This window comes from Desmodus rotundus, chromosome 3 (assembly GCF_022682495.2).
Source record: "Desmodus rotundus isolate HL8 chromosome 3, HLdesRot8A.1, whole genome shotgun sequence".
NCBI lineage: Eukaryota > Metazoa > Chordata > Mammalia > Chiroptera > Phyllostomidae > Desmodus > Desmodus rotundus.
This window is the reverse complement of record NC_071389.1, coordinates 19,611,265-19,630,909: the sequence shown is the minus strand read 5'-3', so window position 1 is coordinate 19,630,909 and position 19,645 is coordinate 19,611,265. Positions and strand designations below refer to the sequence as shown.

Genomic DNA, 19,645 nt, shown 5'->3' with positions numbered 1-19,645 from the left:
GGAGAGGAGTCCTGCTGGCTTAGAGGGGCCCTCTACTGCACCTCCTGCTTCTGCGCCCTGTCCCGCCCTCTGCCCTGTCCTCTCGTTGCCCACTTCCTCCAGTCAGAGTGATCAGTCTTGCTCTTCTGCGTCTCTAGGGCCCACCAGGATCTGAAGGCCTCCCAGGTCCCCCAGGCCCAGCGGTGAGTAAGGCAGGGGCGGGGAGATGTGGTCCTGGGGACTGCTGGTCCTGGTTCTGGCCTGGTATCTGAGGCAGGACAGTTGAGTTCCAGCTGCATTGTCCTCTGTGATGACAGGGTCCCCGAGGAGAGCGAGGACCCCAAGGGAGCTCGGGTGAGAAGGGTGACCAGGTGAGTGGCAACTAGGACGTGGCTAGCCATTCTGACCACAGTGGATAGTTAGAGGGAGGCTGGGGTGCAGGGTCATCTCGTTGGTGGAGGGCGGACCAGCGCTGGCCTCCCAGCCCCGATCCACCTCAGGTTGTAACCCTCGACCTCATGCCCAGAGCCTCACCTGCTGGCCATCTTGGGCCGAGTGGAAGGCAAACGCCCATGTCTAGAAGCAATATCATCCCATCCCTCTTTCTACCTGCTAGCCAGGTAGGACAGAAGGGGCAGCACAGCAAACTGTCCCCCTTTCTTCCCACAGGGATTTCAAGGCCAGCCAGGCTTTCCAGGCCCACCGGTGAGTGAAGGCACAAAGCCAACTCTGTCTGATGTGATCCCGTCTGGGAGGGGAGTAGGCCTGACCAGGCCAGGCTCAGCAGGATGGGCCCAAGGAGGGGAGGGAAGGGGCATGAGAGGAACAGCCTGGGTGGCCAGGCCTGATTCCAGGAGCTGGGACCTGGAGAGCAGGGCCTCCTGGGTGGGCCCCAGCCCAGCAGGCCTGCAGACTCAATGCTCCTGGCTGGTGTTTCTAGAAAGCATCAACAACAGTAAAGCACAGGCAGCAGGAAGAAGGAGGGGAGCTCCCCTCCAGCCCCATGTTCATTTCTGCCTGGTTCTTTGTTGATAGGGTCCCCCTGGATTCCCAGGCAAAGCAGGAGCACCTGGCCCACCTGGACCCCCAGCGGAAAAGGTGAGCAGGACCCCGTGTTGTCCACAGTCACAGATCTGAGCTGTTCAGCTCTCACATCCCTGCTTCACCCCCAGCAGCAAGCCTTTGGAAGTTCAAGAACTGCCCCTGTCACATCGAGAGAGGGGAATGGGAGCCCTCCAGGGTGGCCCCAGAAACTGCCCTGCTAGCAAACCAGTGGGTTCCTAGGGATGGGCCCAGAATACCCACCAGCCTGAGGCCAGGTCTCTGCCTGATGGGAGGGGCTGGGAGGAATGAGGCAGAGGGGTATAGTGAGAGCTGCGTGACTAGGATGTGACAGGCCCAGGAGGCCAGCTTCATCTCCTCAAGGGGGAAGTTGGGGATCTGAGGTGGGGAGGGGAACGCGCCCACCCTGGGAGCGTGGGAAGCCCCACAGCGGGAAGAGCTCTGGTGTTTGCCTTCTGGGTCTGACAGGAGCAGGAAGAGACTAACCTGGAGGTGTCGTCCCCATGTTGTCCCCAAGGGCCCAGTGACAAGGGTGGGAAGGGGCAGCAGTCTGGGGAGCCCCCATGCTGGCTTCCTCCAGGGTTGGTTTGCTAAACCGCCCTGGTCTGGGGAGGGCTGACGTCCCTGTCTCGGCCCAATTTCTGGGCTCCTCGGATGTGACAGCTGGGTGGTGTAACAAGGCCCCAAGATGCACTCTGAACACCCTCGTGGGGACCCTCTTTTGTCAGGGAGCTCACACAGCACAGCAGAAATGATTTACTGAAGGGCTTGTCTTGGTCTAAGCGCTCTCTGTTCAAGTAAGGAAATAAGGCCCGGAGGCCAGGGCATCCCAGAGGCACTAGCAAGGTAGAGGCAAAGCTGAGACTTCCCTCCCAGCCCAGCAGAGCCCCCAGGCTGCTTCCAGAACCAGGGCCTACCACCCATGGTGGAGGCAGTGGTGGAGGCCACCTCCTTGCCCTTCTCTGGGAGGGGCCTGGGTGGCAGCCACTGCCAGAGCCCTCTGTGCTGGCTCTGCACTCCAGGGCTGCCTGCTCACCTTAGGCGGGTCATTGCAGACAATCCCAAACCTCTGGCCAGCGGTTCTTCCCCAGCCCCTGTGGAGCTGACATTTTTCTGGGGCTGGGCTGACCCCTCCTGGTGGCTGGTGGCATTGCGATGCCAGCCAGAGCTCTTCTTTTTCAACCCCCTCTGTGCCATTTCCAGCTGGACCCCTTCCCCTTGGTCACCCCACAGACGCTGCTGCAGGGCAGCCACCTCCTCTGCACTGGAGAAGGCAGCAGCCCTCCTCGCAGGGATGCCCGCTACCCCACCCCCCTTCTCCCATAAACACTCTAATTCAAACGTCCCGTCCCGTTCTCATCACTCCCCTTCTTTGAAACTTTAATGGCTCCCCCGTGCCTGTAGCAGTGTTTCCACTTTATTTTGTACTCCTCAAGTCTTTTCATTGCACAGAAGCTCGTGTTAACCCTCAGTCTATAAAACAGATACAAATGGAGCTTCTCTGGCTAACGCAAGGGTAGGGCGTCCTTGAGTCCCCCATCTGGGCCCCCGCTTTGTGCCCTTAGCTCTGAGGCCCCCTAGGAACCCCCAAGACTCTGAGAATTACCATTTGAAAATCATGATTCTTTTTAATAAAGTTGAGCACGGAGCCCAGGGCCCACAGCCAACCAGGCCCCGATGCCTCCAGCCTCCTCTCCCACCCATCACACGGGCTCCCTAGACACCCATGGCTAGGCCAGGCATGTAACCGCTCCCAAGTCCTTGCCTTGTCTGCAGTTCCCTTGGCATGCCCTTTTCCCCTTCTCCACCTGCCCAAACTTCAGACGTCCTTCAGAGTCTAGCATCCGGTGACCTTTGGTGATACTTCCCCTGACCCTGGCCAGAGGGAGCCTCTCCGTCTTCCAAGCTCCTATAGCCCCTTATTTCCGCAGAGCACAGGAACTCTTGTGTTGCCCCCAATTGTGAGCCTGTGACCCTCACTGGGCTGGGAGCTCCTTGAGGACAGGGCCTCCCCATTCTCAGTTGGGAGAATCAGAGGCTATATAGTACTTGGCGCCTTGTTGGGACCGACATGAGTTGAATGCCTTCAGTTCGCACCCACTACCGAGCGCCCACCATGCCAGCCCCTGGTCAACGCTGAAGAGGATGCTGGACTTCACAGGCTCTGTCCCTTCCTCGTAGAACAGTGAGGAATGCCTCGCAGACAAAAATAGACCCTCTTGGGGGATTGGTGTGTGGAATACATCTACTTGGTCCTGAACAGAACTGGGGTTGGAAGCCAGCCATCCCGACCTCCAGTGGTCACTGCACGTGTGGCCCAGGGCCGTGTCTCCCACGTGGGCTGAGGCCCTGCTAACTCTGTTGGGGGCTTGTTTTCAGGGCAGCGAAGGCATTCGAGGCCCATCAGGCATGCCTGGGCCTCCTGGACCACCAGGACCTCCCGGAATCCAGGTAAGTGTGTGCCCCCTTAGCTTGACAGGTATGGGTTATGTGTGCATGCCTGTGTCTGCATGTGTGTATTCGGTAGGGCCGGGAGTTGGGTAAGGGGTGCAGAGGCTGGGGGGCTGGGTGAGGCCCCCCCACTCTGAGGGTTCCAGTACGGTCACGTGCAAACCCCTGTTTCCGTTTCCAGGGCCCTGCTGGCCTGGATGGTCTGGATGGGAAGGACGGCAAGCCCGGCTTGAGGGTGAGATAATGGGCAGGGAGGGCACCCCCTTCCTTCTCCAAGAGCCAAAGTTGAGGGAGCCCTGATGAAGGGAACTGAAGTGGCCCCCATCTCTGTTGGGGGGTGCCCACACCTTCTCTCAGCTTGCCTCTCACCACACCCCACTTCCCTGATGGCACTAGAGCGCCTTGGTGTCTCAGTTCTCCTGGTAGCCTTAGCCAGCTTGGATGAGCTGGGCCTCGCCAAAGGCAGGGCAGTGACGTGAGTAAATTCCTGTCCAGAAACTCAGACAGTTAAAGGAACAGCTAGTGTCCTTTGGGGCCCCACTTGTGTTGGGTGCCTGACTCAGAGCCTGCACAGGCAGGGTGGCCTGGGTGGTCGGTCACAGTGACATAAGGGACCTGGGCTCCTGCCCCATCTGTAGCTCCTACTGTTGGGAACCGAGGTTTCCAGCTTGTGAGTGGATGGATTAACCCAAGGGACCCAATTAGGCTAGTGTAAGAAACCCAGTTGCAGACATGGAAGGATTCAAGCCAGGCTGGCCCCTTGGGTCTGACTTTGCTGGGGCATCTGAAAGGGATGGGGCCACGGCAAAGGGCAGAGCTTCCAGGTCAACCCTGTTCTGTACCCAAAAGAAGGAAAACTGAGGTCCAGAGAGCAGGGGAGGACTCATGCAGGGGCCACAACCAGTCAGAGGCTGAGTCCAGCTGGGAGTCTTTCCTCTGCCCCACAGGACCTCCCTCCATCCTGGGACACCTGGGGAAGAGCTGGAGAAGGGAGAAAACATTGGTGAATGAGTTGGGTACAAGCTGGACAGAGCTCCTGTCTCAATGCCCCTGCTCTCTTTCCCTAGGGAGACCCCGGTGTTGCTGGCTCACCCGGACTCATGGGACCCCCGGTAAGCTGAGCTGCAGGGAGGAGCTGGGAGCTGGGAGGTACCAAAGCTGAGCCAGTGTGGCTCTGCCTTGGTGCATGGGGTGGCCCAGATCCTCCATAGGTTGGTCTGATTTGTTTAACCTGAAGGAGGATGGGAAGGGGCTCTCTGGTGGAGGCGAGGAATGTGGCAACTCCCTGCTTTTTTTCCAGGGTTTCAAGGGGAAACCAGGACTTCCTGGCCTCCCAGGACCAAAGGTATGGGCCTGGTGACCTCTGCCAAGCAGGTTTTCTTGGCTCTTCTCAATGCCTGCACCCAGGCAGATGCGGCATCCCAGACGGACTGGACATACAAGCTGATCCTTGGCTGAGATGCCATCTCAGCACCTGAGCCTCCTGAGGCCACTGGTGCCTGGCAGACTGGGTCAGGGCTTCTCCCATCTACCAGCCTGAGGGTCTCAGAGGGCCTCAGGCCAGAGCTGGGGCAAGTGGCCAGACCCCTCTGGGGTGGGGTCAGCTTGGGGTGGGGAAGAGCCAGGTGGCAGTCTGGTAGCTCCAGTTCCCTCTCTCTTTTAGGGCGACTGTGGACAGCCAGGTCCCCCAGGGAGCAGCGGTCGGCCCGGAGCTGAGGTAAGGGCTGGGGATCCACAGGTGCTGCCTTGGGCAGCCTCTGGGCTCTGCTGATCTGGGATGCAGCCACTTCCTCTCGCTCGCTAGCAAAGCGGCTGGCTTCTGTCCTTGGCCTTCTGAGAGAGGTTTTGCCCAGCACTGCACCTCTTGTCTTTCTCCCTCCTCTTAAGGGTTGCAACTGGTTCCCCTTTCTATCGGCTGTTGGGTTGCGAGCCTACAAAGGCAGGGCTTGCTCTTCTCAGGCTGGGGGTTCTGTCTGGCTCTGCAACCATACTCACAGGCAGGGCTGGTGCCCCGGGCCCTAGAAGGCTTACGCTCAGCTCGGCTCCCTGGACTGTTGGTGTTCCACCTGCTCTGCTCAGCCTTCCCCGCCCAGCAGCCTCAGGTGTGCAATTCTGTTTCTATGTCTTTTCTTTTTCTTTCCTGGCTCCTGCAGGGTGAGCCTGGTGCCATGGGACCCCAGGGAAGACCCGGCCCCCCTGGCCACGCTGTGAGTTCACTGTTTCTGTCTCTGCCCCTATGAGAGTGAGGATTCTGTTGGAGCTGGGTGATGGTGGGAGAGCTGGTGACAACCTGACCGCGGGAGCAGCCCGCAACCGCAACCGCACAGAGCTATACGAGGCTTTGGGCTCACCCAGCCCAGTGGTTCCTAGGCTTTTTGCCATTTTCTTATTTTCTGGGTACATTTGAATTTACTTATCAAACAAAGATCATTCAGTTATTCAACAAATTATTATTGGGCACCTGCTCCATGCCAGGCATGGTTCCAAGCTTAGGACTATGGGGGTGGGGAAGATGGATATGGCCCGCTGATCCCAGAGCTTCTGTGCAGGCACAACAAACAAACTAATGTGCAAGTGGTGTGGTGTCACAGGGGGGACTAGAGGTGACTTGAGAGGAAGCTTTGACAAAGAAGGAGCCAGTTGTCCAGCAGCCTGGGGGAAGAGCATCCAGGTCATGGGTGGGGCGGGGGGAGGAGAGCAGGTGATGCAAAGCACCTGAGACAGGGAGGGGCTTGTATATTTGGGGAGCCCAAGATCAGCTTGGCTGGAGTGGAGTTCAAGGAGGATGGGAGCGGGCACTGGGAAGTTGAGTTTGGGGACAGGATGCAGATGGCGTGGGCCAGGGGGTGGAGCTGGGGAGCAGTGCCCAGATCTGGCATGTGATTAGAGGCAGAGGTCTTGCTATTGACCTGCGTGGGGCGGGGAGGCGGGGAGGAGTGACTCCTGTGTTGGGTTGCTGGGTCAGTGGGTGGTCTATTCACTGAGATAGGGTGACTTGGAGAGGATATTTATTAAGCAGTAATGGATTTTCCGTCTACTTTACTCATCAGTAACATAGACAACTGCCAATGGGCGCCTTTGATCAGTGTGAGGGCGCCAAGCTGGTGGGGTTCCAGAGGAAAGCAAGTAAATACACTGGCACTTTATTGCAGCCCTACTGTGGCTGGCCGTAGAGTTGCAGGCTTTTAGAAATGTTAAAAATAGTTCATGACCAAGAAACAGAACTCTAGGGTCTTCATCACTATTTTTAGAGATCTCAAGGGGTCCAAAGGCCTCCAACTGGGGACCACAGGTCTAGCTCAGACCCCCTCATGTTACAGATGGAAGGAGGAGTCACACACTCTGAATTGTGTTCCCACTGGAGACTCATTCAGGAGCTAGGGACAAGGGGGGTGCAGGGTTCCTCTTCCCTCTTCTGTCCACCCAGCCCAGCCCCCTGCTGTGTGCCAGTCCCAGTGTGGGACATTCCTGTCCAGGAGACTTCAGAAGAGTAGAACAGAGTCCACGCCTCCAGAATCAGCCACCTGCGAGAGTTCAAGGAGCATGCTCTGAGAGCAACCTGTGCCCTGGGAGCCCTGGGAGCCCTGGGAAGCTCCCCTAGTGCTGTTCAGGGACGTGACATTGGGGCTGTGCCCCAGCTGCAGATATGGAAGGATGAGGGAGGGCCTTTGGGCAGGGGCCAGCCCAAATCTTCTAGCAGAAGCTCAAGTGCAACACCCAAAGGGAAGGAGGATTTAGGATGAAGGTTAGGGCTTGTTCCTGCTGTTGGCCCTCTACACCTCCCAGAGGCCTTGTTACTGGACATTCTTTTCAACCCACTGACTTTGCCTCTCTTTAGGGACCAGCGGGGCCTCCAGGCCAGCCAGGCCCAGCTGGGATTTCTGCAGTGGTGAGTGACAGGCGCCCCCATTCCCACCCCCACCCCCTCAGGAATTTGGCCCTGCTCTGCTGTGGGCTTCTTTCGGAGGGAGCTTGGGGGATGGAGAACAGCTTGTTGCCATCCCTCTCCTTTCCTGGTCAGCCTTTCTTGCCTCCAGAGGCCTCCCCAGCTGGCATGTGATGAAGGCCTTTGGAGAGGGCAAGAGGGCCACAGGCCATCCCAGGGTCCTGTCTCAAGTTCAGGAGGCACCAGCTCCCCCTGTGGGGCCTGGGGGTTGGTGGGCGTGGTCCCTGCCATGCAGCATCTGCCCCTGGCTTTGTGGGGTTCATTTTTGTCTCTCCCCTCCCCTCTCACCATCCTCCCTTTTCTCTAGGGCCCGAAAGGAGACCGGGGAGCTACTGGAGAAAGGGGCCTTTCAGGCCTTCCAGGCCAGCCTGGCCCACCTGGACACCCTGGCCCTCCGGTAAGACCCTGCCTGTTCAAGCACCGCTCCAGGGGAAAGGCCCGTTGGTTTTGTCAGCTGAGTGCCACACTGCACGTGTGGGGGCTCCAGGGAAGGAGAGGCTGTTTGCATGGAAAAGGGCAGCAGGAGCTTGTGTCACAGTAGGACCACATCATATTTGGAAGAAGGGACAAGCTCAGTAGCCAACGCTGTGCCAACTGCACACCAGGCCACTGCTCCTGACCACGAATCAGCGCCACTTGTAGAGGTCCCTCCGCTGGCTGTCAGGCAGGGGACACTTGGCCCCGCCCCTCTCCAGGGGAGCTTGTTGGTAACCACAGAAAATGTATAATGTCAGGAATGAGAAACACAGTGCTATTACTGAATGAAGCTTTCTCAGCAACTCAGAAACCACTGGTAATGTGTTGAATGAAGAACTAAGGGCTTGACATTTGTCATTTAATCCGTACCGCAACCCTGTTTAGTCAGTCTGATTGTCCCCATTGTACAGATGAGAACACCAGAGTTCAACAAGGTTAAGTAGGGTGTCCAGAGCCACACAGCTGGTGAGTGGGAGAGCCTGTCCGATTCCAGAACTTGTGGAGTCAGACACGCTACTACAGTACTCCCTCTTCAAAGGTCCCAGACAGGCCAACTGAGGTGGGTGGGGTGGGCCGACTGTCAGCCTCAGGGAAGAAAGTCGGTGGGTGGAGCTGAGGCAGGAAGCCAGGTCTCCCAGCCCCCACATCAGGGCTCTTTCCACCAAAGCAGACTTTTTTTTCTGGGGAGCGGTAGCAATGACCCTGGGGCTGGGGGCCTAGAATGGGGTGTGTATGACCCCAGCACAGTGAGTCATTCACCCTGCTCAACCCATGTGCCAGGAGGACCACGTCTCACCTCCCACTCACTTGGACTCTTGCCAGGGACCGTGGGCAGGCAGGTCCCTCCAGCCCTCCCCTTCCCTGCCTGCAGGCTCAGGAGCCTCCAGGACCCCTGGATGAATCTGCCAGGTTGCCTTGCAGTTCCTATTCCGTAGCATACACCAGAAGTGGGCGGGCGGGGCCCAGGAGGGAGTCTCTCCTGCCCTAGGGAGGGAGCAGGCTCACCTGACCAGCTCTGTGGTTCACACCTTCATCCAACAAACATGTAACATAAACTCAGAGCCAGAGACTGCCAGACTCTGGGTCTCAAGCAGAGATGTGTAGTGGGCTCTTCCTACTTAGGGCTCAGTGGGTGGATGCGGGGGCAGCCTGGGGCTGTCAGTGTGGCGCTCCAGGACAAGACAGGAGTGTGGGGCAGAGGTCTAACTTACATGCCCGTGCCCAGAGTGTCGAGGGGGAGGGGGAAGGTCATGACCCATTGGTGGAATGGAGGCTGGGCATGCTGGGTGGGCAAAGTGAAGTGTAGGACGTCAAGCTGGGTTGGCACTTATCACATCTTTATTGCTCTTACTTCCCAGGGTGAGCCTGGTGCAGATGGTGCATCTGGAAAAGAGGTACCGCTTGTGCTGACTTGTCCCTCTCCTGCATGCTCCCGGCCTGGCCTTGCCCCTTCTTCCTTCACTCAGTCTGGCTCTCAGTCTGCAGACTGTCTCGGGACAGATATATAGGGCACAGTGCCCGTGCTGCTCGGGGCAGAGGAGCTGGGCTCCAGGGCATGAGGATGAGAGTGAGACTTGTTTTCCACTATTTTTTTAAATCGATATATCTGGTCAAAAAAAGACAATAATAAAAATAAATTCCAAACAAACATTTTCTGGGCGCCAGTGTTTGCCAGGCCCCCCAGTATGCCATAGATTGTCCCTTCATTCTAACTTCTCACCTCTTTTTTAAAATAAAATCTTTTTTTCAAAAGATTTTATTTATTATTTTTTAAAGAGAGGGAAAAGACAAGGAGAAGTGAAGGAGAAAGAGAGGGAGAGAAATATCGATTGGTTTTCTCTCACATATCCCCAACTGGGGACCTGGCCCACAACCAAGGCATGTGCCCTGACCGGGAATCGAGCCGGTGACCTTTTGGTTTGCAGGCCAGCACTCAGTCTGCTGAGCCACACCAGCCAGGGCTTCCCTCTTTTTGTCTGTAACAAGGGACCCAGCACGGCCATGCTGTAGGGGACACCAGTTTCCTTTCCGGCTGTCTACCATCCTGTGAACAGGGAGGCTGTTGTCCTTCCTCATACAAGAGCCCAGCTAGACCCAGCGCAGGGGCTCGAGGCTGTGGACGGTGGTCCTTTCACGGGACGTGCCTCCCCTGGGTGCTTGGAGATGCTGCATGGACTTGACCCCTGACATTTGCTTTCCTCTAGGGACCCCCTGGAAAACAGGGATTCCATGGATCCCCTGGTGCAAAGGTGAGTGGGCACTGAGTGGGTTTGAGAGGAAAAGCTCACAAGTTGGTTAAGCCTGGCTCCCAGCTATGACTTTAGCCATGGAGGGGACACCCGGGAAGGCCAGCAGACAGGGGGGAAAAGTGGGCAGAGCCTAGAACAACCTCGTCTCTGAAAACCTCTCTCATGGCGCTGTTCCAGGATTCTTAGCTATCATTGGGGGAGTGGAAATTTCAAATTCATTCTCTCGTTGATTGATTGATTGACTCATTCATTCATTCATTCATTCATTCATTCATTCTGCAAGCATCTGCTTGATCTTGCTTCCATGCCAGGCCCTCTGTCCTTGCCTTGGGCGGAAAGAGGTCCCTGAGCAGTAGGTGCTCACTTAGTCCCGTCACACTTACACTAGAGTATGGCGGGTTTTACTGAGAATTAGACACAGTGCCGTGGGTCAGTGGGAGCCACGCTCAGCTCAGCTTGGGAGTCAGGGAAGCTGCACAAAAAACAGGAACATTTCAGCTCCTACCCTTCTCAACAGCATGGGTGGAACTGGAGAGCATTATGCTAAGTGAAATAAGTCAGGCAGTGAAAGACAAATACCGTATGATCTCACTTATAAGTGGAACCTAATTAACAAAACAAACAAGCGAGCAAAATATAACCAGAGACACTGAAATAAAGAACAAATTGACAGTGACCAGAGAGGAAGTGGGAGGGGATAGCGGGGCAAAAGGGGGGAAGGGTCGTCAAGGAACATGTATAAAGGACCCATGGACAAAGCCAAAGGGGGGTAGGATGGAGGGTGGGAGGTGGGGATGGCTGGGGTCGGGGGGAATGGTGGGAGGGAAATGGAGACAACTACTTGAACAACAATAAAAAAAGAGAGAGAGAAATTGAAAAAAAAATAAGACCAGGAACATTTCAGCTGGGTAGGCAGAGTGCACCGGGCTCAGAGGAGGGGAAGGGCATCAGTCCGAGGTCTGGAGGGAGGTGCGGGGGCAGGGAGTGAGGCTGGAGAAGATGTGGTCAGGACCACATCATGAATGGTCCCGAATGCATGGCCCAGCAGTTAGGCCTTAATTCGGAGGGCAGTCGGGAATTGTCAGAATTTCTAAGCAGAGAGTAACACCAGCAGAGCTGTCTTCTAGAGGGACCATCTGGCAGTGAAGTGGGGCAACCTATCAGGATGCTGGGGCCACAGTCCAGGGGGAGATGCTGGGGGCCTGGCTGCAGGCTGGGGAGAGGGGCAGATGCTGAGACATCACGAGGTAGACTTGACAGTATTTGGCAGTGCTGGACTGTGACTTCCTGTCCTTGTAGGGCGATCCAGGACCTTCAGGACAGAAGGGCCAGGCAGGAGAGAAAGGAAGAGCTGGCATGCCTGGTGGGCCTGGCAAGAGTGGCCCCATGGGGCCTGTTGGGCCACCGGGTCCTGCAGGAGAGAGAGGCCACCCTGGATCTCCAGGACCTGCAGGGAACCCCGGATTGCCCGGGGCTCCTGGCTCCATGGTAAGGGGAGGCTGGCAGCCCCAGACACTGTCTGGACATGCAGGGCGGAGCATGGCCTGTTGCAGAGCCTCTTGCCGCTGTTCTGCAGGAAAGAGCACAGTTCCCATACCAGTGGCTCTTCACTGTGTGGGGGAGGGTGGGGGGTTGGGACCCTCTCCCCAGAACGCACCGATGCACAAAATGGTTTGGACCATTCCCAGGGGCGGCAGTTAGGATCTGTGGGTGGCTCCCGGGACCTTTGCTTCCCTCTCCATCCTCTATTTCCATTAAAGCTATTCCCAAGGGAGGCTGGGAAGTGTAAGTGAGGCAGGCTTTCTTCTCTTTCCTCAGGGAGACATGGTGAATTACGATGAAATCAAGAGATTCATCAGACAAGAGATCATTAAAATGTTTGATGGTAATTAGTGGCCGCTGGGTGGCACTGGGTGCTGCTTGCCCTTCCCAGCTGCTTCTCCGCCCTGTCCTGGCCTCCTTTTCCTCAAAGCTCAATATCCTACCCCCTATCCTCCCACCCCACCCCACCCCCCTTTCAGGGATATGTTCAATAAGACTTCAGATGTTTCTTGTCACCTGCTCTGTTCAGAGATAAAATGATTCCCTCCTGTCCTCCCCAAGCCCCCCTGGAGCAATGGAGACTGACGGGAAAACTGACAGCAACTGTCTACATGAAATGAGCTCGAGACAGTAGGGCGAGCAGCGACTGCAAGATGGCTGCTGTGGTTTCCTTTTAAGCTTGCTTTCCTGTTTGTTTGCTCGTCCAGCAGTTGACATGCTAGGGCCTGGGGAAGACAGGGACCCTGTCCTCAGGGGGCTGGACGTTGGGATGGGGAGCGGACCTCGGGTGTCAAGCCAGGAGTCTGGACTTTCATCTGAAGCCAGTGGTGAACCAATGAAAGGTGTTGGAGAAAATAAACTGTAATTAGATCTGTGCTTCAGAAAGGTCACCGTGGAAAGCAGCGTGGAGGCCAAGGCATGGGAGGCCCCTTGGGTCAACCCCCTGGTCCTTGCTCTGACCAGGTCCCTCTGAAGAAAGGCTGCTTTGGATTCCATGCTGACGGCCTTTCTGCAGCATCTGCGGTCATTCTGAGTCCCCAGGACACCGTCTGACCTGTCCCTGTCCTTTCTTACAGAGAGGATGGCTTACTACACCTCTAGGATTCAGTTCCCTGTGGAGGTGGCGGCAGCTCCCGGACGACCAGGGCCCCCGGGGAAGGATGGTGCTCCGGGCCGGCCGGGTGCTCCAGGGTCGCCTGGACTCCCTGGCCAGATTGGCAGGGAAGGACGGCAGGGCCTGCCGGGAATGAGAGGTAAATCCGTCCTCTGGTTCCTGAAGAGCACACGTGGTTCTCTGGGGCACACATGAACACTGTATGAGGTCAGCTGTGAATATATTTGTGCATGCGTGTGTGTTTCTAACAATCTGAGTGGGTGTGTCATTTTTCTCTCTGGAATAGGACTTATTTTATTTCTTTTGTCCTAGGTTTGCCTGGTACCAAAGGTGAAAAGGGGGACATCGGCGTTGGCATCGCAGGAGAAAATGGGCTCCCCGGCCCTCCAGGTAGGAAAAGCCAGCATGTAAGTCTGTGAATCTAGAGCCACTGAGACCTCCTTTGCTTGTGCTCTTTGTATAACACAGTCGTGTGGAACCTCAAATACCTACGGGCCTATCAATCAACAGTTATAGTAAAGCGACTGTGCAGGACAGTCCGCTAGGGCATGTGCGTGGGGAGTGGAAGACCCAGCGCCGCCCTCAAGCCCTAAACTGGGCTAGCCTGATGCAGTGGGATAGAGTCAGATGTCGTGAGGCCACGGACTGTGAGACCAAATCCTGCTTGGCATCTCATGGCTGTTTGACCTTGACCAGGTCACTTAAGCCAGGCTATAGAGCCTGGAAGAGAATGACCAACACCTCCTGACCTGGCTCTGAGACCCAGTTCATCACTTAACCACATGTGCCACCTCTCTGAGCCTGTGTCCTCATGTACACAATGAGATGACAGTGTCATTGTCACGGAATTGCTGTGCAGACTCAATGAACGATGCATACAAAGCACTCGGCCGTGTGCTGGACACAGGGAAGCCCTCAAAACTAGCCAGTAGTTCTGTTATTGTTAAATTAATGTAAGCATCCGATCAGGTCTTCGTGAGGACGTGTTGTGACCTGAGAAGCATTCGTCACATCCGAGGTATTTTTGACCATGACCATTATTTCTCTTTTCCTTAAGTCCGGATCTCCTGATTCTCCTTTTCTGGCTCTTCCCGCCCTAGGTCCTCAAGGTCCTCCAGGGTATGGCAAGATGGGTGCAACTGGACCGATGGGCCAGCAAGGCATTCCTGGCATCCCTGGCCCCCCGGGCCCCATGGGCCCGCCGGGCACGGCCGGCCAGTGCAGCCCCTCGGACTGCTTTGGGGCCATGCCGATGGAGCAGCAGTACCCACCCATGAAAACCATGAAGGGGCCTTTCGGCTGAAGTCACTGTCTCCGGTAGATGAAGGACTCCTCTGGGAACAAATGTGATGGGTTGTGAATGTTTCGTTTTTTAATCACTATTAATATTTTTTTATCAATAAATAAAAAAAACAAAACTATCCGTAGTCCCACTTCCAGTGGGGTTTCTCTGGTGAAGCCCCTGATCTCCCTCCCTGTCACCCTCCTTTGTCATTTGGTCCCAGGGTCAAAAAGGGCATCCCCTTCATCATCTGCAGTGCAACAGGGGAGCTGTGGGGTGCTGCTGTCTCCAGTGCCCCCAGCTCAGCTCTCCAGCTGCTTCTGAACCGTCCCTTGGTCCTCTGGACCTTGTGTCCCATCCTTCCCAGCACACTTCAGAGTCAGAGAAGGGACGTCACTCAGCCTCTCCCTGCAGTGAGCCAAAAGCAGGTTTGAAGACCCCACTTCCTGCTCATAAAGGTCCTTTGCTAGTTGCTTTCCTGAAGAAAACAGTGTCTGGTATGCCACCCACTCTTTCCATTTCTTGAGTGTGACCCAAAGCTAATCCAGGTTGCACACTGGGAAATGCCACCCAGCGCTGAAGTGTGTTCCCCGGCCTGGCAGCACTTCCAAGCACTCAGTCTCTCCTTGATGCTCCAGTAATTCTGTGATTAAAAAGCCCATGAAACTGGACGAAGGAGAGGCTCCAGCCCCTGGCCTAGGCAACTAGGGAATGCTTCCCTGGGAAGTGAGATGCAAGTCCAGCCGGGACTGACGCATGGCCCTGTCACCAGCTCTCCTGGGCTGCAGATGGCAGCTTTTGTTATTCTTTGTTACTCTAACAGGTTTCTAGGCTTTCAGAAACAGGTTGCATCCGTACAAAAGGGTCATAGGCAAAAGGGTCCTCAAAGCTACTGGAATTCTGGTGATCTATCTCCTGTCTCTTCAATAAGTGAAAAGGCTAGAAAGGAGGAAGAGCAAGGTGAATATTACTGAAACATTCCGTCCCAAGTTTCCCTTTCTCTACTTTTCAGATCCCTGTTTTGACGGGCTGGCAGCCTTGTGAGAAAGCAACAGGGTACATCCAGAGGGACCTCCAAAAAAAGTTTTCTTACTGGCCCCAGCATTTTGGAAGGCTTATTCAAATTGGATAAACTTCAAAGGGATCCCAGAGCAGGCTCAGAAATGTACCCAGGGTCCAGATTCTTATCCAAATTGCCTGAAGCTTTCAAACTGTCAGATCTCTCCAGAGCTGGAATTTCCAGCACAGTTCTGAAAATTCCCTTCTCCAGCCCTGGCTGGTGTGGCTCAGTGGATTGAGTGCCAGCCTGAGAACCAAAGGGTTGCTGGTGTGATTCCCAGTTAGGGCTCATGCCTGGGTTGCAGACCAGGTCCTTGGGGGAGAGGACGGGGTGTGGGAGGCAACCACACATCAATGTTTCTCTTCCTCTCTTTCTCCTTCCCTTCCCTTCTCTCTAAAAATAAATAAATAAAATCTTTAAAACAATTTCCCTTCACCAGTTTGGCCCCAAATACTAGGAGACCAGCCTATGGGTGGCTTTTTAGAAACTTCGCCCTATTTTTTTTCTGCCAGGAGCAGAGGAGTGCCGTGGCCAGGGGGATGAAATCAGGCTGGCTCCTGAGCATGCCCGCATGTCTCACATGACGTTTTTAGGTATAGGAGTCCATCCCCATTTTCTCTCTCACTGACAGTTCTCAGTTAACCCTGGTTCTAACATAAGCCATTAAAAAGCAAACCCATCACCTTTGCATTGAAGTAGCGGCCAGTTTTGGACCATGGATGAGGACAGGTGTTAAAGTGCTCCCTTGGATGTCCAGCTTCCCTCTCAGCCCCTTCTGTGCAGCGCTAACTGGTGATGAGCCACATGACAAGGAGCCCGTTGGCACCAGTAGAAAGAAAGAGAAGCAAGGACCAGCTGTTGATGGGGCAGGTTGGCTTTGAAGGCCGGCAGGGACAGTCACCATGAGAAAACATTGGAGGGCCACCCGGGCACCGATCCTTACAGGTAAGTGATGCTTTCTTCACTTTTGTTTTGAGTCAAGTTCACACTACTCTTAGGACATTCTGTGACAGGCTAGGTTTAAGCTTTCATGATCAGAGGTCTCATCTTCCTGGAGTTTTGAATTGCTGTATTTTCTTGGACCATGAAGAACCAGATGGAAAGTTGAATTTATAGTCTCTTCTGTTATCATAGTCAGAAAAAAAAAAAGCAGGGATTTTGCTCATAAGTTCAGGAACCAAGTAAGCTGAAGAGAAACGAAGGTGGGGCGCATGCCTTTCACTCCTTTGGGGAAGCTTTCTCACATTCCTGCTGCCCCTGTTAGTGTTTTGTCTTCATTTCTTAGTGTATTCCCGGCTTTTAAGGCAACACACAGATTACTGAGATTGGCCAAGTCTAACTTGATGAGTCCATTTCCTCTTTCTACCTTGTGCCAGGAGCTGTCTAGGGATTCAGAGGGAAACTAGACAGATATGGTGCCTGCCCCCGCAGTGTCTGTGGGGAGAGCAGACAGTTAAACAAGCAATTACAATGAAGTGGGATGATGGGGCAGTGGCAGGCACTAGGGGAGCACAGAGCCGAGGGACCGCACTGCATCTAGACAGAGATTGATGTAGGCAGAGGGGAGCAAGTGCCAAAGTCCAGAGACGGCTGAGCAGTGTGCTGAGTGGTGAGAGAGTGTGGTGTGGCTGGACTGCGGAGGGGGGCAGGGGAGACAGTGGGAAGCAAGGGTGTGCTGCGAGGGTGTGTCGAATCAGCTTTGCCTAATGTGGAGCCCACTGACGGCAGTGTGAAGAATGGATTGAGAAACCCTGTGCCCTGTGAGATGAAGAAAGGCTGCGGCATATTTATTCTGCAGGGGAAAATCCCAAAACATGATGCCTTCTGGAATTTAAATCTTCCTTTTTGTCATATTCTCCCATCTCCAGAATTCAACAGAATCTATTTAGACTCTTCATGTGTGGTCTGTTAACCTCTTAACCAACTAGGTCTTTGTGTTGTTCTGAGTAGTTTATGGGAAGAGAACGTATTGGTGCAATCTCCATATGATTCCAGAATGGAAGGGCAGTATGGCCAGAATGCCATGTCTGCTGTTCTGATTTTTGCCAGTTCTGTGGAAAGCTGCAAATCCCACTCTGATCCACAGCATCGAATTGGAATTTAAATTTTGAACTGGCTCTAGTTGGAATCAAAGAGAATTAATTCCATAGTAATTAGGTGAGTGTCAGTCTTCCTTCTCAGTAAGCAACACTGGAGCTTGGCGCTGAGCCAGGATGCCTGTGGGGAATGATGTGTCCCTGGGGAGGAGATATTTTCCAGTGGATGGGCCTTCCATTACTAAGCTCTGCCCCACCTCTAATGGGTCAACCACAGGGCTTCCATGAACTCAGGAAAGTGCTCTGTGCTCTGAAAAAGGGCTGGAATCCAAGTGTTCTTCTTTGGCTAGAGCTGAAACAATAACAGGAACCTCCCCACCCACCTCTGTCTAATTCAGGTACTTGAGGTTTTGGAAGTGAGTTGATTGTTTTTCAGTCTTTGGAAGATCTTGATCTCCTTTTTATCCATCTGTCTCCAAAATAAACACACCTGGGCCTGCTGCAGTTCCTTAGAAGCACAGCCCTGGACTTGGCTTTGGCTGGTTTCTGACAGCCTGAGAGATAACTTGGATGGCTTTGCACCCAGATAGCACAGGCATCCAACAGACCATTTTCTCCTTAGAGCTCTTTGCTGGGCAGAGGGAGCTCAGGCATGAAATTCGCTTAGGAATTTAATCCTCCACACCTAGACAGAGCTTGGCAAGTGATGGGAACTCAGTAGGTTAGCGTGCTTGTGGAATACAGTGAGCATGTCACATGACCCCAAGTTCGCAGGCCAGGTGTCACTAGTCTCTCTGCCAGCAAACATCCCCTGCCCTTTGGCCCAGACTGCAGGACTTCTTCCTTTCCGAGATTTTGAATTTGATTCCATCTATTTTTTGGATTGGGAGGGGGCTGGTTTACAAAGGAAAAGAAGACAAGACCTACTAAATACTAAGTGCTGAGCAGTTAAAAGATTGTGGACCTGGGTTCAAATCCCAACTTCTCCATTTATCTTTTTGGTAGTAGAAAAATCACTTAGCCTCATCTCCTCATTTTAAATGGGTAAGAGTATCTTCTCAAAAGGCTGTGGTGAAAACGAAACAACACAATGTACTTACCTCAATATCTGGTACCTAGTAGCATTCAATACAGAATAACAAAACTACTACTTCTACTAACATTTATTGAAGTCCTACCAGGTACTGTTCTAGGTACTGGGGTTGGAGTGACACGTATGGAAAAAGTGAGACACAATGCTGTGATGGATGACGAGAATGAAAGGAGCAGGCGATGCTGCTTTAGATGTGGTGTTAAGGAATGTCCCCACAAGGAGTCAAGGGAAGAACGTTCCAGACAGAAGAGCTAATCCAAAAATCTGGAGGTGGGAACGATCTCGGTATGTTGCAGGGGTGAAGACCAGGCCAGCACAGCTGGAGAGAATTGAGGACAGCAGCGGCAGGAAGTGTGGCTGGAGACGCAGACGGGTCATCGAGGGCTGTGAAATTCATAAGGATGTGCTTAAATGTTATCATGAGAGTTATGGAAAACCTCTGGAGTTTAACCCCAGGAATAACATTATCTGATTTACATTTAAGACAATCACTCTGGCTGCCCTTTAAAGTATAGAGTGTGGGCTCAGTTGGTTGGAGCGTCGTCCCATACACCAAAAGGTTGCAGGTTTGATCCCTGGTCAGGGCATGTACAGGAGGCAACTGATGAATGTTTCTCTCACATTGATGTTTCTCTCTCTCTCCCCCCTCTCCCATTCTTCTCTCTCTCTAAAATCAATAAACATATCCTCAGGTGATGATTTTTTTTTAAAAAAGAATAGAGCATGGGGAAAGAGTGAAAGCAGAGAGGCTTTGGTCAAGAGGCTATTGTAATGATCCAGGCCACAGATGATGGTAACTTTGACTAGGCTGATAGTGCAAACAGGGGGAAAAGAGCAGATGTGAGTCTATTTTTGAACTCAGGCAAATGGAGGTGGAATAGTGTGTGGAGAAAGAGAGCCGCACAAGAATGCTCCTATGGTTTTTTGGCCTGAGAGACTGTGTGGATTTTCTGAGATGAAAGAGAGGAATGGGTTTGGGGGAAAATATCAAAGAGAACTCATACAAGGCCAGCTGGAATACAGCAGTAACAGTACCAAGTGCAAAGGCAGGCAAGAGAGCGGCTGACTCTGGAGCTGGAGGGAATGTGAGAGGGTGGACAATGGGATCGGAGCTGAGCTATGAAGTGCTGGCAATGGGAGGGATGCTGGTCCGGTGAAAGGAGTGGTTTGAGCACAAGTCTGGACAAAAGCAGGTGCAGTGAACTCATTTTTCAAATCTCCACATATTTGTTTCCGACAGCTGGGGAAACTGAGGCTCAGAGAGGTTAAACAACTTGCGCAAGGTCATACAATTAGAAAGTGGTAAAATCAATATTCCACTCCAAAGCAAGAGTGCTACATGGAGAGACTGAAC

General features: G+C 53.9%; 1 protein-coding gene across 6 annotated transcripts in view; it reads left to right on the top strand.

Annotated features, from left to right (window-relative positions):
• Positions 1-14,247, top strand: part of COL16A1 (collagen type XVI alpha 1 chain) — a 48,777-nt gene extending 34,530 nt beyond the window's left edge. For all 6 annotated transcript variants that reach the window (XM_045190768.3, XM_024554498.4, XM_045190767.3 and 3 more), the window contains 19 exons: positions 138-182; positions 297-350; positions 649-684; positions 1,015-1,077; positions 3,421-3,492; positions 3,674-3,727; positions 4,560-4,604; positions 4,793-4,837; positions 5,156-5,209; positions 5,646-5,699; positions 7,331-7,381; positions 7,746-7,835; positions 9,274-9,309; positions 10,120-10,164; positions 11,464-11,652; positions 11,983-12,049; positions 12,783-12,959; positions 13,133-13,210; positions 13,921-14,247. In XM_045190768.3, coding sequence (XP_045046703.2) covers positions 138-182; positions 297-350; positions 649-684; positions 1,015-1,077; positions 3,421-3,492; positions 3,674-3,727; positions 4,560-4,604; positions 4,793-4,837; positions 5,156-5,209; positions 5,646-5,699; positions 7,331-7,381; positions 7,746-7,835; positions 9,274-9,309; positions 10,120-10,164; positions 11,464-11,652; positions 11,983-12,049; positions 12,783-12,959; positions 13,133-13,210; positions 13,921-14,123 — 1,458 coding nt within the window. In that variant the 3' untranslated portion in view covers positions 14,124-14,247. The remainder of the gene's footprint in view (positions 1-137; positions 183-296; positions 351-648; positions 685-1,014; positions 1,078-3,420; positions 3,493-3,673; positions 3,728-4,559; positions 4,605-4,792; positions 4,838-5,155; positions 5,210-5,645; positions 5,700-7,330; positions 7,382-7,745; positions 7,836-9,273; positions 9,310-10,119; positions 10,165-11,463; positions 11,653-11,982; positions 12,050-12,782; positions 12,960-13,132; positions 13,211-13,920) is intronic.
• The last annotated feature ends 5,398 nt before the right edge of the window (positions 14,248-19,645 follow it).